At 44.6% G+C, this 17,928-nt stretch overlaps 1 protein-coding gene across 1 annotated transcript in view; it reads left to right on the top strand.

Moving 5' to 3' along the window:
* The first annotated feature begins 16,024 nt into the window (after positions 1–16,024).
* LOC142570479 (uncharacterized) overlaps positions 16,025–17,928 on the top strand; it is an 11,954-nt gene continuing 10,050 nt past the window's right edge. The window contains exon 1 of the mRNA XM_075678862.1: positions 16,025–16,047. Within this exon, the coding sequence (XP_075534977.1) occupies positions 16,032–16,047 (16 nt within the window). The 5' untranslated portion in view covers positions 16,025–16,031. The remainder of the gene's footprint in view (positions 16,048–17,928) is intronic.

Below are 17,928 nucleotides of genomic sequence, written 5' to 3'. Positions count from 1 at the left end.
GTAGCAAGCATCATGCAGAGTATAGTGAGTCCAAACTGCTTTGTGGCGCAGTCGCCATTGTGACGCCTTCACACTTTGGGCACATCCCTTTTTCATTTGTATATATGCGACCTTATTTCTATTCCAGTAGAATATTAGCCGAGAAAAAGAAGAAAACATTTGTTTTAGAGTGATTCTTCGTCTGCATCGCCGTTCGATCTACAACCGGTGATTACGAAGTGCGTGGCCTGGCCGCTTGAATGTGGGGGACGTGAGAAACTAGGCGAGACTAGAGCGTTGGCTGAGTGTCCTGTGAACGCTCGTGAACTTCGCAGCTGGGTGATGCTGCAACTGCGTAAAAGAGCCGTATGAAAGTCTGTAGAACGCATGCAAACCTTCTTTAAAAATTACCGTGCATTACTCTTCCTGCAAGGAGTCACTTTACCGTGCAACTAGTGCACATAATCGATTTCCTATACCGAGCGCTACCTTTCTCTCTGCGCAGCAATGACGCGACCACGTCGAACGATCAGTCGAGCCGCGAACGGGGCCCGCAGCGTGGCTCGCATCTCGATACGCCCGCCCGGGTGTTGGTGGAAAGGTGCGCTGTGTTTCTGGGTGTCCCGTCTTCTCCTCACCGTCGAGTATTTATAGGCTGACGTACGAAAAAAAAAATGACAGCTGAGGCGTTGATAGCGAAAGCAAGGTTTAGTTGCGCACGAGCTCCTTCGACAATGTTCTAATTACACGCGGCTGTGTCATGGCGCGGCGCCGCACGCAGGGCGATTGCTGCTGGGCGCAAGGAACAGCGCCCGGCCAACTACCGGGCGTCCCACAACGTTGGCGTGATTATACTCCGTTTCATATACATCAGGTGCAACGCCGTTGAAGCTACGCAAGAAGTCCGGATTTACTACTCCGCGCGTTTCCGTCTCTGCTTCACAGCGTGCCGGCGGCGTTTGTTCGCGCGAGCATGCACGTGAAGCTGCGGCGAAGGGCTGCAATTAAAAAATAACGAAAAGCAAATTGATTTAAAACGACGTCTTAGCGGCCGCATAAGTGCATGTATTGTTTCAATGGGTAAATTCTTTTTTTTTTTTATTCAGAACTGAGCTTATATAAAGAAAATTTTCTTAAAAATTGGGTCAAGAAACACCGAACTATTTCTGAATGCGAACGGCTGCCACTGCAGAAAGTATCTCTAGCCTTCACAGCGTTGCACCTGATGTATGAAATGGTGTATAGGAGCAGCGCCACGTTGGCGTTCCAGATGTCGCACTTGGATGGAGCACGAGATGCGGCCGCCGGGAAGCCGTGCGCGTCACCCAGTGATATATTGGATCACGTGAGCTCGATGCTTGCTATCCTTTCCGTTCAGACCAATACACAAACAGCAGCTCAACAGTCACGCTGTAGTGTTCTTACAGTATGCATGCGCGAAGCGCTAACGCCAGCAGAGGAAGGCAGAACGCTGTCGGGGCTCCGCCACCGACCCGAGTGGGCGGAGCGCTGGCCCATTTCGCTTCGTCGTTTTTCTGCAGCCACACGCACTGCCTGTCTCACGGAGACCTAACCATCCGAGCGCAGGTCGCGCATGCAACGACCCTAGGGTGACGGCACGGCGGAGGCGGCGACTGTGTGAGCGCGACTCGAGTGTCCGCATAATTGCTATCGCAATAAATATAGGAACTTCCAACTGCAAGTAATCGAGCCGTTGAATTTGAGCGCCGTCACTATGAAAAGAAGAAAGAAAGAAAGCAAGCAGGGACATAAACACGTACTCTCGTGAGCGCCGTCACTATGAAAAGAAGAAAGAAAGAAAGCAAGCAGGGACATAAACACGTACTCTCGAGGGGTTTTAAGGAGGAATGTTGGGTTGTATATGTAACACAGTTTAAACGTTACTAACTTCATAAAACAACTGAAATTAGGTTGCATTGCTAATACAAGTGAGTTATGCAGTGTCAAAACAGTATGCCCGTACAAATGCGATAACCAAACAGGTAGCGGAAATGAGTGTCATCTCACGACGCGAAATGTTATTGCGTGGAAATAAAGAGGCGCGAGGACCAAATCTAATACCAACTGCTCCAAACGTTCTCACGTCGTCTCATGTTCAAGCACAGCTCTCCATGCCACTACTGCAGTCTGAAAGCCTCTCCTCAAATCTGCATAGGGCATCGTACATCGGTGAAGAAGCGCTGAAATGCATTCGAATGTAATGATTGCAAGTTTTAATAATCATTTCTGCTCAAGAACGGCCAAGTTTTGAGGAAACAAAAATATTGATGGCACTGTGATACCAGTTTCAGCGCGATATTCGAGAAAGATAACTTTTACCTTCATTTTCTCAAGTTTTATTGCGATAGCGATATTCAATCATTGCGATAGCAATATTCAGTCGAATATTCCAACTTAGCATGCCAGAAAGATTCAGCAAGCATGAAGAAATGGCCGCAGCATGAACTCAGTAATAAGAACACTTTGCATAGGACAGGGCAGGAGGCATGCAGCGAAATATAAGCAGGGTAATTGTCATCAGCAATTTCAATGATTGTTAAAGGCAGCAGAGGACTTCTATACCGACCTGTACAGTACTCAGAGCAGTCACGATACCTTCATTGGAAATAGTGATGAACAGGATACAGGGGCTCTTTCCATAACTAGCGATGAAGTTAGAAGGGCCTTGCAAGACGTGTCCCGAGGAAAAGCGGCAGGAGAAGATGGAACAACAGTCGATTTAGTCAATGACGTAGGAGATATTTTGCTTCAAAAGCTTACGACTGTATAACGCAATGCCTTACGACTTTAAGTGTACCAGAGAGCTGGAAGGATGTCAACGTTATACTAATCCATAAGAAAGTAGATGTTAAGGAATTAAATAATTACAGGCCCATTAGCTTGCTTTCAGTATTGTATAAAATAGTCACCAAGAATATCTTCTATAAAATCAGGGTAAGACTTGACTTAAGTCAACCAAGCAATGAATCGAGTCCATGTCATCAATCAGGTAATTTAGAAATCTGTCGTGTACAACGAACCTCTCAATGCGGTGTGAATTTCTGCAGCGCGAAGCACTGAAGTGCGGAAAGAAAGGTAAAGAAAGGAAGGAGGAAGAAGGAGTGGAACAGTACAAACACGAGCGCTGTAAACAAACTTTGAACCTCTTCTGGACACGTTCCTTGCCGAATGTGCCATGCCACCGCTAGTGCTTGACACACACACGCACGCACACGAGCGCGCACACGCACACACACGCACACACGCACACGCGCACGCTCACACACACGCACACACACACACACACACACACACACGCGCGCACACGCACACGCACACACACACACGCACACGCACGCACACACACACACACACACACACCACGATCCATGGGTTAGACATAGCGGAAGGGCCGCTGTACTAGAAGTTCACTGAATAAAATAGCGATGTCAGTGTTCCTGGTCATCGAGTGACATCTATTCTTGCTTTGCTTGTGCGCGCGTGTCACTATGCTTGTTGATTTATTTATTAAATGAATATTTACTGCAATTTATACAAAAAATAAGCCTATGAACCTTACATTGTGTCGTTATCTAATAGTTTGCTGTCGTTATAGATACTTTGCCTTTCGGGCAAAGCTGCGATTCTTTTGTTGGGCGGCATATGGATTAATAGAGACTTTGGACGAATAAGTTTAATGGCCCATTAAGCGTGTCTTTGCCCTTGCATTTTTGGGACCTAGGCTTTGTGATAATGGGCTTGCGATAGCTCTTGATAAATTAAACCATTAAAGAAATGTTCTTGTATGAATTGCATAGTATCGCTTTGTAATTACTGAAAAATGGCGTGAGAAATATATTACTGGTGACACAAACCGAATTTATTGCAATGAAGCATTTCCATTCTTTGCCTGCCCTAATTTTTCGGCATTTATAGACTAAAATTATCTCAGCGTGTTCTCCTCATTGCGCTTCTGGACCGTGTCCGAAAAATTTGCATGTATGCGGTGCAATGCAGTTGCATAATCTTGTTTCTTCAATTATTGCAACAGGTTCGCTAATTCGATAAGTGGGCATATTTAATAACTTCTATGTTGTTCTTCAGATTACTACCCATGTTCTTCGCTACTACTGCCCAGTATTGTTGCGCGCCTTCGTCACCATTGGTGCGGTAAAAAAAAAGGGACTGCAATATTTGTTGAATAACAAATATTGAAAGTTATTGCACATATTCTGGTCACAGTGTGTTCAGAGAACACTTAGCTGAGAGAGAGAACCCTTTAATGAAAGTCAGAGATTTTAGATGTCGAACACTTAGCTGAAGAAAGGGCATTCCTATAGAACTATAAGGGACGCGGAACGCTACCCTCTGGCGTTCTGGCGCTCAAGTCACATGAGTGCATGGTGCATTTTCACGTAAGTGCATGGTGGGCGCATGGGCAACAATCGTAATTTGGCATTCACGAAAGCCGAGGTTGGTGACTTCCTTTCTGTTTAGCTTCCACTTTCGGTTTCCGGGCACGCTGACGCGTGTTGTGTGGCAAAAGGCCTACCCATAAATTTTAATTTATGGTTTCTTTCTTTTGCGGCGGGACGAGCAGGTCATCGCAACTGCACGTTGCTGTACCGTACATATTTCGTGGTAAATGATTATTTGGTGGCTTCGATTAATATTAAACCGTAAGTATGTGCAACGCGTTTAGCGGGCGCCAATTGTGTGGCCCACAGATTGCAGCAGTGTGAAGTACTGGCACCACGCGCGCAACCTAATATTCTTTCGTAAGCGAAACGATGCTATTAAGTGCAGTGCGATACAAACGCCAGAATATGCGAAAAATTTATCTTCTCCTCGATCACGTTGAGTGTGACGGTGGCTGTACATTTCGTGTGCAGGGCCTACCAAGCGCAGATAATGCTCAGGCCCCTCGCATTCGCTGCTGCCACCGTGGTTCTCCTCGTTCTCTTCGGCGCAGCCGTCTACTACGTTGTCGAAGCGCATGGTAAGCTCAAAACCAGGCTGCATCTGCGCGCCACTGCAAGGGCGCACGACAGTCGATTATCTTCACCACGACAGCTGCAGCATGTGGCATGATTATGACTTGTAGCACGGAACTTGGGCACTGTACACAAAAGTGTGGACTTCTGTGTTGTTTCTTACTGTCGCTGTGCTTCTAAATCAAGCCCGGCCAGGACAACCCGATATGAGAGAAGGCCTGAGCGCTTCGACACGAGCTGTGGCAGGAATAGGCGGACAGCTGTTGTGTTTTGATAGAAGACGCGGAAAACGTGTTTCGCGGTTACCTTACACTCCGTCAGCAAGTAATATCGTAAGAAATCGAGCTTGATCATCCATAGCCTCAAGTTTCTATAGCGCGATGTTTAGGGGACATCCTAAATGTCCCATATTGATCTGCCAAGGAAGACAGAAATTCAGCATAGCAAGAGTCGAATAGCTGAAATATGCAAATCCTTAAAATATGCGACGTAATCACCTAAGTTACGAGCGATCGCTCGAAACGGTCTATAGTTCAAGACTCAAAAGTTCCAGCCAAGTGGACGTCAGCTCACCATTCGAATGTTCTGCTCCGAACTGATCTGAAATATGGTCGAATGCAGCACGTGTTTCAAAGCAGCAGTCACTTCCGGTGTTTCTCTCACAAAGACAGCTTCATCTTTCGTCATCTTAAACATCATTCAACGCACTGATTTTGTCGTGCCGTCACTAGTGTCTTCGTCATCATGTTTTCGTCCTTGTCATTGTTATCGTATTGTAGTCAATTCGTGCCGTTGGATATATATTGCGCAGAAATAACTTGGTAGTTCACACCAAGGGCGTCTAATAATAACGGTGTGGGGGCGCACGGACATTTCGAATGGCTCTGAACCGGCATTCTGTCAACTCAAGAGGATTAAGGCACTGCTACAAGGTTAACATCCATGGCCATCGAACCGCTAGTCTATTGAGTTTACGCAGTTTTGTGGAACTTTACTGAATTCTCGAACACTGTCGTACGAAGGTTGCAGCCACTGTCGTAAAGAGCCTGTATGCAATCATCGTGCCGCGAAAAGTATTAACGATAAATAATGGCATGAAATTATTTGCCTTCCAAAAAATTTTTTTCTCTTGTATCAACAAAAGCATCGGTCCTACACCATAAAAATACTGCAGATAGCTGTTCTAGCGACGCAAGAGCGCTCAACCACAATCGATAACGGTTCGTGAAAATGCCTGAACGCTACGATCATCATCATCATCATCATCATCATCATCATTAGCCTATTCATGTTCACTGCAGGACCATGGCCTCTCCCTGCGATCTCCAATTACCCCTGTCCTGCGCCAACCGATTCCAAATAGCACCAGCAAATTTCCTAATTTCGTCACTCCATCTAGTCTTCTGCCGTCCTCTACTGCGCTTCCCTTCGCTTGGTACCCATTCTGTAACCCTAATGGTCCAACGGGTATCTAGCCTACGCATTACATGGCCTGCCCAGCGCCATTTTTTTTCTCTTAATCTCTATTAGAATATCTTCTATGTCCGTTTGCTCTCTGATCCAAACTGCTCTCTTTCTTTCTCTTAAAGTTATGCCTAGCATTTTTCTTTTCATCGCTCATTGCGCGGTCCTTAACTTGTTCTCAAGCTTCTTTGTCAGCCTCCAAGTCTCTGTGCCGTATGTCAGCACCGGTAAAATGCACTGATTGTATACTTTCCTTTTCAATGATAACGGTAAGCTCCCATTTAGGAGCTTACCGTATGCGATCCAACCCATTTTTATTCTTCTGTGAATTTCTTTCTCATGGTCCGGGTTCCCTGTGATTAGTTGACCTAGGTAAACGTACTCCTCCACAGACTCTAGAGACTGGCCTGCGGTCTTGAAATCTTGTTCCCTTGCCAGGTTATTTATCATTATCTTTGTCTTCTGCATGTTAATCTTCAGTCCCACTCTTACACTTTCCCTATTAAGGTCCTCAATCATTTGTTGTAACACGTCTGCATTGTTGCTGAATAGAACAATGTCATCGGCAAACCGAAGGTTGTTGAGGTATTCGCCGTCAATCTTTACTCCTAAGCCTTCCCCGTTTAATAGCTTGAATACTTCTTCTAAGCACGCAGTGAATAGCATTGGAGAGATTGTGTCTCCTTGTCTGACTCCTTTCTTTATAGGTATCTTCCTGCTTATGTAGAATTAAGGTGGCTGTGGAATCTGTAGATATCTTCTAGGCTATTTACGTAAGCGGTCTGTACTCCTTGATTACGCAATGTCTTTATGACTGCTGGTATCTCTACTGAATCAAATGCTTTTTCGTAATCTATGAAAGCCATATAGACAGGTTTATTGTACTCTGCGGATTTCTCGATTACTTGGTTAATGACTTAGATGTGAATCGTTGTAGAGTAACCTTGCCTGAAGCCAACCTTGGTTGACTAAATTCCAGTGTTGTCCTCATTCTGTTGGAAATTATTTTGGTAAATATTTTATATAATACTGGGAGTAAGCTAATGGGCCTATAATTTTTTAGTTGTTTAACGTCGCCCTTATTGTGGATTATTATAATGTTTGCATTCTTCCAGTTTTCTGGGACCTTTGTAGTCGATATGCACTTCGTATAGAGAGCCGCCAGTTTTCCTAGCATTATGCCTCCTCCATCTTTGAATTAATCGACTGTTATTCCATCCTCTACGGCCGTTTTTCCCCGTTTCATGCCTTGTAAGGCCTTTCTGACCTCATCTCTAGTTATAGGGGGAGTTTCTGTATACTTTTCATTATTGTATTGAATAGAGCGCTCTTGAGTCATCTGGGTACCGGAAAGGTCAGTATAGAATTTTTCCGCTGCTTTTACTATATCTTCCAGATTGCTGATGATATTACCTTGCTTATCTTTTTGTGCATACATCTTGGTTTGTCCTATGCTAAGTTTCCTTCTCACTGATTTCAGGCTGCGTCCATTTCTTACGGCTTCTTCAGTCTTTCTGATGTTATAGTTTCGAATATCACATATTTTCGCCTTGTTGATCAGTTTTAACAATTCCGCGAATTCTATCTTATCTTTTGAGTTGGACACGTTCATTCTTTGTCGTTTCTTTATAAGGCCATTTGTTACTTGGGAAAGCTTGCCTACTGGGTGCCTTGGTGCCTGGCCTCCCACTTCAATCGCTGCCTCTGAAACCAGCCTCGTTACGGTTTCATTGATTACCTCTATGTTATCATCATCATCTCTCTGTTCTAAGGCTGCATATTTGTTTGCAAGTACCAGTCTAAATTTTCTCTGCTTTTACCCTTACTGCCTCTAAGTTGGCCTGTTTTTTCTTGACCAATTTTACTCTTTCTCTGTTTAATTTCAGGTGGGTCCTGGCCCTCCCTAACCTATGATCACTACATTTTACTCTACCTATTACTTGAACATCCTGCACTATGCTGGGATTGGCAGAATGTGTGAAATCAATTTCATTTCTTGTTTCACCATTAGGGCTTTTCGAGGTCCATTTTATGTTGCTACGTTTCCTGAAAAAAGTGTTCATTATTCTCAGTTTATTCCTTTCTGCGAATTCTACCAGCATCTCTCCTCTAGCGTTTCTAGAATCGACACCGTAGTTGCGAATTGCCTGTTCACTCACCTGGTTCTTCCCCACTTTCGCATTGAAGTCCCCCATTACTACTGTATACCGCGTTTGCACTTTTGTCATCGCTAACTCAACATCTTCATAAAACTGATCTACTTCCTCATAGTCGTGACTGGACGTTGGAGCGTAGGTTTGTACTACCTTTAATCTATACCTCTTATTGAGTTTGAGTACGACTACTGCTACCCTATCGTTGATGCTGTAAAATTCGTCAATGTTGCCCGCTATGTCTTTATGGATTAGGAATCCCGCCCCGTATTGCTTCTTATCCGGGAGACCTCTATAGCAGAGGACATGGCCGTTATTCTGCAATGTGTAAGCCTCACCAGTTCTTCTAATCTCGCTAAGGCCGATAATATCCCAAACAATGTCTGATAGTTCCTCAAAGAGTCCTGCTAAGCTTGCCTCACTCGAGAGGGTTCGGGTGTTAAACGTTGCAAGGGTCAGTTTCCATTGGCGGCCTGTCCGGACCCAGATATTCTTAGCACCCTCTGCAGCGTTGCAAGTCTGACCGCTGCCTTGGTCAGATGCTCCGCAGCCACTAGGGACTGAGGGCCATTTCTTTGAGGAGATCATTTCATTAGGGAGGTTGTGGCCGAATACTGCGCCAGGGAGGCCAATTCCTGTTCTGGTGAGGGAGTGTCTTTGTTCAAGCTTAGTGGGCCTTCCTTATTTGGTTGTACCTTGATTAGTATAGCCCCACTCACTCTCGGCATCTCTCGCCGGTGTCAGGCGCCACTCCAAGCCTGCAGATGTAGTCCACTGGAGGATGTCATATGCAGATACACCATCGTTTAAAAAAAGAAAAAAAAAGAAATAGTGGGCGGATTTGAACTTCCGACTACCGCAACCGAGCATAAGACATAGCTCAGTAAGAAAATGCCGCAAGCGGCTAGGCTACCTTGTCGCCGCCAAGTACGGCCCAAAGTGCCCTTCATGCATAAGAGCTCCGATAGTTTGTCCGCCCTTTGCAGGTTTTTGCTGATCGGCATATGTTCCACGACATAGTGTCAATTCTCAGTTGACATAGCCTCTTGTTTCCCGCATCTTGCGCATGCACGCGGACTTCAGCGCGCCTAGGTACACGATACATTTTTGCTAAATTAGAACAGCGCTTAGCACTTGTGCGCAAAAATAAAAAGGAAAAAGTTTTTTCAGCGCTTTCCAGGAGGCTCCGAGTGTCGTATGATCCGCTCGTTGCGTATGCTTGTCTCTTGTCGTCCGAACAGTCGCGTTCCCGGGTGGCTGTTCAAAATGTTCAGTCGCACTGTCGCGCTGAGATTCGCACAAAACAGGCGACCTTGACGGCTCTGGGTGGTGTCTTCATCCTTTCTACAGCTTTGGACAGTGATTATATTAGAGCTAATGAGAAGGAGAAAATGAGGGGGGGGGGGGTAACTGACCTCGTAGTTTCTCTGGTGACGCAGCGAGCCTAAGCACTAGGGAGACGGGAGTTGTACGCCTCATTTAACGTACAGTGGTTCCTTCTTTGATCAGTCAAGGCCGACCAATCTGAGCTCGGTTAAACCACACACATAGTTTACAGTTAAATCGCAAAACCGGGTAGTTTATGACCTGCCCATTAGTGGCCATAAATAATAGAGGGAAAAAATTACAAGTGTTTGAAGAAAATAAAATTTAAGAGGACCCCGGTGCGGACGGTCGTGGCGAAGATATGTAATTCCCTGTAATTATGAACTAGAAGAAAAGAGATAAAAAAGGAAAAAAAAAGAAAGGAAGAAAATCGTGGATTTGAACTCGTGACTCCAGGATGTTGGCCGGAAAGATGGCTCAGTCGGTTGGTCCGCCAGGCCCCAGGCTACATTGGAGCGGCGAAGCTGGTTGGAAGGCATACTTTCTTGAAAAAATGGCCGACCGTCGATGAGAGGGAACTCGAGCGGTTCTAGAGATTATAGGAAAAGCTTAAGCAGGTGCGTGGCGAGCGCCGCACGCGTAGCTCCTTCGCGTAGGAAACTCGCCCGAGTAACTATCCCAAGAAATGCTGCTCGCGAGAGCGAAATACCTTTGTCCAATTACGACAACCCTAATAAGACTATTTTCGAAAAGAGAACGGTCCAGAGGGCTGTACTACGAGTGCTATGACTGATAATTTTCCATACTTTCTTTTTTTCATTTACGAGATCGAATGCGAGCGCTGTTCACTTGTGTCTGCGTGTAGTAGTTAATAGAATGAGTTTAAGGGAGGAAAAAAAAGAAAAGTAAAAAGAAAATTACTCGAACGTAATTGCAGCGCCGTGGTTCTAGAGCGTACGTGCGGGAGGGAAGCGGAAGGAGATATAAACCTGCGTGGCGATGGTGCGCACGCGGAAAACTGCATTAGTAAATTTAGAGACTTGAGAAAAAGTTACGTAGACAACAGATAACATGACGAACAGCACTCGAATACGACAAGAGAAATTATTCAGACATAGAAAATTCCCTTGAAATAAGCATGGTTTCCGAGAGAAATGCTTCTAATTATTGGAAATTTTAAAAGATGAGGCAATATAAGATATTCGCCGCGCTTACCGAGAGGACCGCGCCCGAGACTACACCAGGCACTTTACTGAGACATGGAGCTCTGTGGCCGGTTCAAAGCCCCCTTCTCAGCCGGCCGGGCGTAGATCACGTGCGTTCCGATCGCCCAAGGCATGAGGATCGTAACTCAAAATATAACGTAACTCAAAATATAACGTTGTTTCAACGTGCCATTTAGCAATAGAAATGCATGTTTAGAGATTTATAGTCACATTCAGAGCTGGTCACTTTTGGGCATGAATCGCTTGCGACGATGACGCCACAACCGCTTCTTATCACATTATTTAAACTTTTCAACGGCCATCGGGGCTGCCCGTGTGGTATCAACACAATTTCTTCGGCTTCCATACTGTTTCGAAATTTCAAAGGCGCTGACTAAATAGCCGTTGAAAAAGGCCCACGTGATACAGGCCTATTTTCTTTTCTTTTTTCTTCTTTTTTTCACAGAATGGTTTTCAATGGTCTCTCCTCCTTCCCTCGTGACGTCAGGGTTCGCAACGCGCAGTTCTCTCGTTATCCAGGAATTGTTGGAAAGACGCGCTCGAGGTAACACACTCTTCGCGCTTCTTGTTGCTTGCGCTTCTAAAATGACAAGATATTCGTACCTTATCGTATTCTTGCCGCTGCGGTTGTGGGAGCTTCTGGAGCGAAAGCGTTCACGGCTGCGTAGTCAGCAATCGACGAACATGATATAATCAAATTCTGGGGTTTCCAAGGTGCCAAAACTAGTCTGATTGTGAGTCACGCCGCGTAGTGGAGGACTTCTGAATAACGTTGACCACCTGGGGTTCTTTTAACGCGTACGAATGTATACGGTACGCGGGCGCTTTTCTATTCAACCCCATCGGGATGGCACGGCTGCAGCCATGGTCGAACCCACTACCTCAAGCACAGCAGCGCACTGCCATAGCCACTGTGCTACTGCTCCGTGTACAAACATAATGCGAAGCTGTATAATAAAAAAGCCCGGTGTAGGCCGCGTCCCTCAGCTAGACGACCGCCTTCTGGGCTCATAAGCAATGTTATTCCGCCGATCCCTTTCTTTGTTTCACGAGCTGAGGTCCACTTAAATAAACCGTCTAGTTTCTTAAATATCGTCGCCCGCCACTTGGAAGCATAGTTACCTGACAGCAAGAAACAACACATAAGGGTACCAGTAAAGTACCAAAAGTGTAAATATCGGTGTACTCTAAAAAACTTCAGCTCCTTTTGAGTTCCGACGTCTGACAACAGTTATGCTGACCTCTACGCATGAATTGCGTTTGTAGGCTACTCCGCGAATTAATTTTTTCCATGAAGAAATGTAACGAAACAAATTTGATTGATTGCTATTATTGTTTAAAATATAGTACTTCCCGTTCAATCAAATTTAAAAGCGTCGTTATTTGTCAACTAGGACAGAGTTGTGTTAAACGCAAAATGCAAAACAATATTCACACTTGTGCACAGCAATTGTTTCACGGCCCTAAAATAGTAAATAAACTGTGCGTACAGTATTAAAATATTTTTTTTTTACCTTAAGAGGAAGCTTTGTCTTGAAGGCTTCTATTTAAATACACGGGAAATGAGAAATAGTTTTTCTCAGCAACCACTGCACCAAATTTGATGAGGTTTGTTGCATTTAAAAGATATAGCTAAAATTTACTGACTGTTGGCAGCGAAGCTTTCATGTAGGCCGTCACTTATATTATAAAGGTTGTTGGAATTCGAAACTTTTCCGAAAATGAAACTGTGAAGTTTACAGCTCTCTAGCTCATCAAAGAGAAAGATGTCACCATTCTGTAATTGTGTCTAGCAGTATTTATATAGCGTACAAAATTGATGTATTATATACGGCTCTCAAATAGACCACTAATATGTGAGTAGGACTTGTACGAGACCCTTGCAAACAATATAACAAATTAACGTAAGATGTAAATTGATAAATCAAATTTGTTCACTTTGGATGCTCTAATGGATGCAGTTTACAGAAGTGCGATATCTGTTTTTGGCGCAGAGCTACGAATTTCAAAACTTCTTCCTTCCATTTTTTTAAACTTCCTGCTAAGAACTTCGGGCCGTACACGAAAATTCCACTTCCAAAAGTCATTAGTATTTAACATTTTCGCCCCAAATTCAACAAATTTCATCAAAAGCGGCCCAGCGGTTATCTCAGAAAAGCGTTTCTGCGTTTTACATGTATTTGAATAGGCGGCATGAGAGTTGTGCTCGAGCTAAAGCTTCCTTTTAAGTACTAAACGAACCAAGCGGGCTCGATAGCAAATGAAACTGATGTGAAACAATGATTGAGTTATTAAATTGGCTACTACGAAAGAGACCAAAATAGGCGTATATAGCAGCCTTCCCTCGACATTCAATAGGGCTACGCATTCTGCAGTCATCAAAGGCCCTTTTCGGCTCGAGGGAGCACTGAAGCCTGCTCGCGTCAATTCCGCAGACAGGTTGCCCTGAGGACTTCATCTTGCTGGTGCTGTTGCGAAGGCCAGCATACCCTGGCGTACTGACGACAGGGGCGTCGCATTCGGCGTAAGATCCTGTTTGCAAGCACTGCATCTATATGCTGCAAAATATGAAGCCGCCTGAGGTCTACTGAGCGGTTATTACAGTACTTATATTTGATAATCGCTTGATGGTACTCGGGGGATGTTTCTGGTCGCCTTTTGAGTCTCGTAAAGGTGAACGTTCTCACGGCGCATAATTTTGTTTTCTCCATTAAGACAGCGTGAAATTGCTTTTCCCTTCTACAGATGTCATACAGGCGCGTAAGTATGCTTTTTGGTCCCTAATAGATAATTCGATATAGAAACGGCATCGTCGATGCTTCCTAGTTTTAAGATCTGTTTCGTCACTTCAGTTATGTCACAAACTACGTGAAACATTTACGAAAGCCTGTTCACTGCTTAGAACGCCTGTTCGACAACTGAGCCGGTATTCACAAGACGTTCGTACGCTAAAATCGTTCGTGCCATCCAATAACGTATTATTAGCGAAGGCGATCGGCCAATGAAAAACAGCACTTACGAACGAAAAGTCTTGTGAATTCGGCCCCTGCTTCCTAGCTGCGCTTTCAGTAACGTTGCATGCCTGCATATTGCCAGTATAGCGGCGGTGCGTTTTGTCATACAAAAATAAGACCAAAGTTCGGGCTACTTGGTGTTATCGCAAATGTAAGTAAATCACAGCGCATTGTAGACAAGGGACGACCGCAGAGACGAGAGACGCACAGCGCCGGCTTACAACTAATTTACTGGCGTAGCACACGCGCACTCTCTTAGAAACTGTTCGGAGGCTTATTTAACTCTCAGCAAGCCGCGATAATTATTTTCATACCCCCTAGATGGAGCATATGCACATTTGTTCTTGTTTTTTTTTTGTTGACTTAAGGGTCTATAACGCAAACCTATTAATTTCTGATTTATTCTCAATCTCCTGATGTCAAGTTTACATAAACTCTGACTCAAGCATTGTTGTTTGAACAGTGTTGTTTGAACAGCCCAATAAACGCTCCTCACGTTTGTAGAGGTCACTCTTGTTTGCTCTCAAAGCAAATAGCATTGTCTATCTTGGCAGGTCCTTCTACTCTAAGGGGCTGACAATGGGCGGGAAGCCCGCCAGATTACATTGGGTTACGGTAGGGCCGAGCTGGCGCAGTGAAAGCAGATAACCGGGGAAGGAGAATTACTGTCGGCTTCTCCGATTGGTCCGCTTCCGCGGGCTTAGCTTGCGGTGGCTGTTTGAAAATCACGGCGGCGTGCAACGGAAGAATAAAAATGTCCCTAAAACGAATCGTTAGCAAAGTAGAGTTGGCAGAGCATTGTTATATAAGTGCCGAAAGGCCTCGATAATGTTCGCAAGGTCTTTTATTATACGCAAATAAATTCATGCTCCGCGGCGGCTTCGAGTAGCCAGTGCCAGGGCAGCCATCTTCTATTCATTCCGGAAGGACGCAATGCCCGGCTATTCCGAAAACATTTTAGTTTTGTTCGACTTGTTAACGCATCTTTAGTCACTTTGAGGTCGTGAGTTTTCATGGTTTCGTGATATCGCGTGACGGATAGCCGAACTCGACGCAGCCAGAAAATTTTTGATCAATACGGAAGGCTAAGCGTGAAGAAGGCGTGGAATCAAAAATTATTTGTTGTTCTTCTGTTCGGCCTAGTCATGCATATTCAGTGCGCTCACGTCATGTCTGATGGGAAGTTTTCGCACTTGTGACGTCGCGTGGCAGACAGTTTAAATGAGCGTGGCATGAAAATTTTTGGTCAATTGTGGAGAGTTAATGTCAAAAAAGGCATAGAAACGGATTGCGGTAGTTTTACGCTATAGTACGCCGGTTAATGTCATTTCTGTCCAATGATGGCAAGGAAAACATTGAGGACGTTAAAGTTCGAAAAAATTGAGCATTCTGCTCCCCATTTACTTTATTTGGCTCCATCTTACTTCAGAGTTCAGTGCATTGCTGTACACAACCATTTTGAAGGCAGTGCCATCATGTTTTGACGGGACGTTCGACACGACTCACTGTGTCAGCAATGGTGAAAGAGTAATTTCTTATCTTTTGTTACAGCTGCAGATAATAATTACGTTGTGCACACGCATGGACCCGGAAATTTAAGTTTTTATTATGACACACAGCGTGACTGAGTGCATAATAAGTACGCTTCCTAATTACTCTGTAATTATGATGACTCACTAAAAAAAAAGCACAAAGCATCTACCGACAAACTTGAGATGCTTTCCGATGCAGCCTTCTTCTTGCAGTAAAATTTAAATTCGACACATTTACCGGTAATTTTATTTCGGGGCTCAAAGGAATATGCGTTGAAGGTTGCCTCTCAGACCAACCCCTTATCAGAGTGATTCTACCTTTCTTTCATCAGGTTACGACTCAATGTCTGCAGCTCAAGGTAAGTGCATATTTCTTTTATCATTGACTCTCTGAAAACCGTGGAGAAGGCGCTTTTTTTACAGCGAAGCTGTTAAGGGCTACTTGCCGCACTATCGTGTCCGCGTGTTGAAAAAAAAAACTATCATCATCCGCACTGGCTCGAGCGTTGTCGTCTTCTTCCACAGCTGACTCGCTGGCGCCCCTCGGTGCCACCGCGCAAACACGCTCGTGCCTCTGCTCCCGCGTTCGTCGGTGTAATTAATTACCAAATTAATTAATTGGTCAATTAATTACATAATTGATGGTTAATTAATTGAGAAACGAGAGAGACGTAACCAATAATTGAGAAAGCCTTTAATGAACCGTCGGGATCTACCGAATGATAAATATCGGGGCAGCACGTTTCAGCTTCGCTGGTTAACCATCCGTGCGGAGTTCTTGGGCTGACAGTATTTCATCAGCTTTTGTAAGCGTCCGCAGTAGCTTCCATAAAGACGGAAATGTGAGCTTTGGGAATTTTCTTTTATTCTTTCAAAGCCAACAGCAGAGAAGTTTTGAACGGAGTAAGAAATGTAGTTTTATATATCGTTTATATGGTACGGAGAATTCCGTTCGTACGGGATTCTCCTCAGCAGCCACTGTAGAGAATTCCGTGTTTGAAATACATGTGGATGCGTCTCAAAAACCTCATTGAATTAAAGAAGTCAAGAAAAATAAGGTGCTTCGTAAAAAAACACCCGCTGGTCAAATTTATTCCGGAGCCTCATAAAATCAGACCCTGGTTTTGGCACATAAAACCCAAGGATATAATTTAATTTTTATATGCCAGCGTAGTCTAGGCGACCTCTTCAATGTGCCGGCAGAGGCATATTGAAGTAGAGACACATTTAACATTCGCTCCAACAATCACTGATTTGTCGCGTACGCTACGCAAGCAAACTTAAGCAATAGAAAGCAACAGTCCGTGATTTTCACATATACATTGACTTTCACGCTACGAAGCAGCATGGTCCCTTAAACATATTGTTACGGCGCATTTGGACAGGACCGTGCGCGCGCGCAAGAGGAAGACGAAGAGGAAGTGGCAGACTGTCTCCTGGAGCTGTGACTTTTGTACCAGCCTGCGCGATTACCACTAAATTTTCCCCAAGTAAATAGTTGTAAATACATTTCTGCATTGGGCTTCTTCTTTGTAACAATACTGTGGCAGTTATTGTTACCGACACATAATACTGACGCCATGAGAGGTATACAGCTGATCGTTAGAGTCAACAATGAGCAATAAGTAAGTGGAGAAATAAGTACATGCTTCCTGTCGAACCTGCCTGAAGCTGCTGCCTTGCACCGGTGGCTGTTACATAAATTTTCCAGCTAGATTTGCGACATGACTGTACGTCGCTGTCGCAAATATCTAAAATGACGTCATGCCAAGGAAAATAAAATGATTTACGGAAATATGGGTGTACTCAAGCCGGTATCGCCTGGTTGATAAGATTTCACGCCACGCAGCAATACAGGGGCTGTGGGTTACACCAAGGCGGAGGGTTCCGGATAAATTCTGACTTCTTGAGGTTCTTTAGTGCACGTGCTTTGCATTCTGTTCCCATCGAAATACTTTCGCCCTGATTGTGAATCAAATTCGCGTGGCAGCGAATGTTGGGTCAAGAACGTTCACCTCCGAAAATTCGAGCTCCCAGCAGCTGTCCCAACTTGACTTCCACGGAGCCCTAGCGTTAGCAGCTGCGTTGCCTTACGAGGTATTGGGGGTGATGCTTACTACAGCAAACAATACAACAATAAGCCAATGCTTAAACTAAAGAAATTGAATGAATCCTATTACACGAAGAGAAAGGCAGTACAGGGCAAGCGGTGGAAGCAAAACCAGTGCTCCTCCAAAAGC

The sequence above is a fragment of the Dermacentor variabilis genome, chromosome 2 (assembly GCF_050947875.1).
Source record: "Dermacentor variabilis isolate Ectoservices chromosome 2, ASM5094787v1, whole genome shotgun sequence".
Taxonomy (NCBI): domain Eukaryota; kingdom Metazoa; phylum Arthropoda; class Arachnida; order Ixodida; family Ixodidae; genus Dermacentor; species Dermacentor variabilis.
Note: the sequence above shows the minus strand (reverse complement) of the source record. Positions and strands in the feature narration are given on the sequence as shown.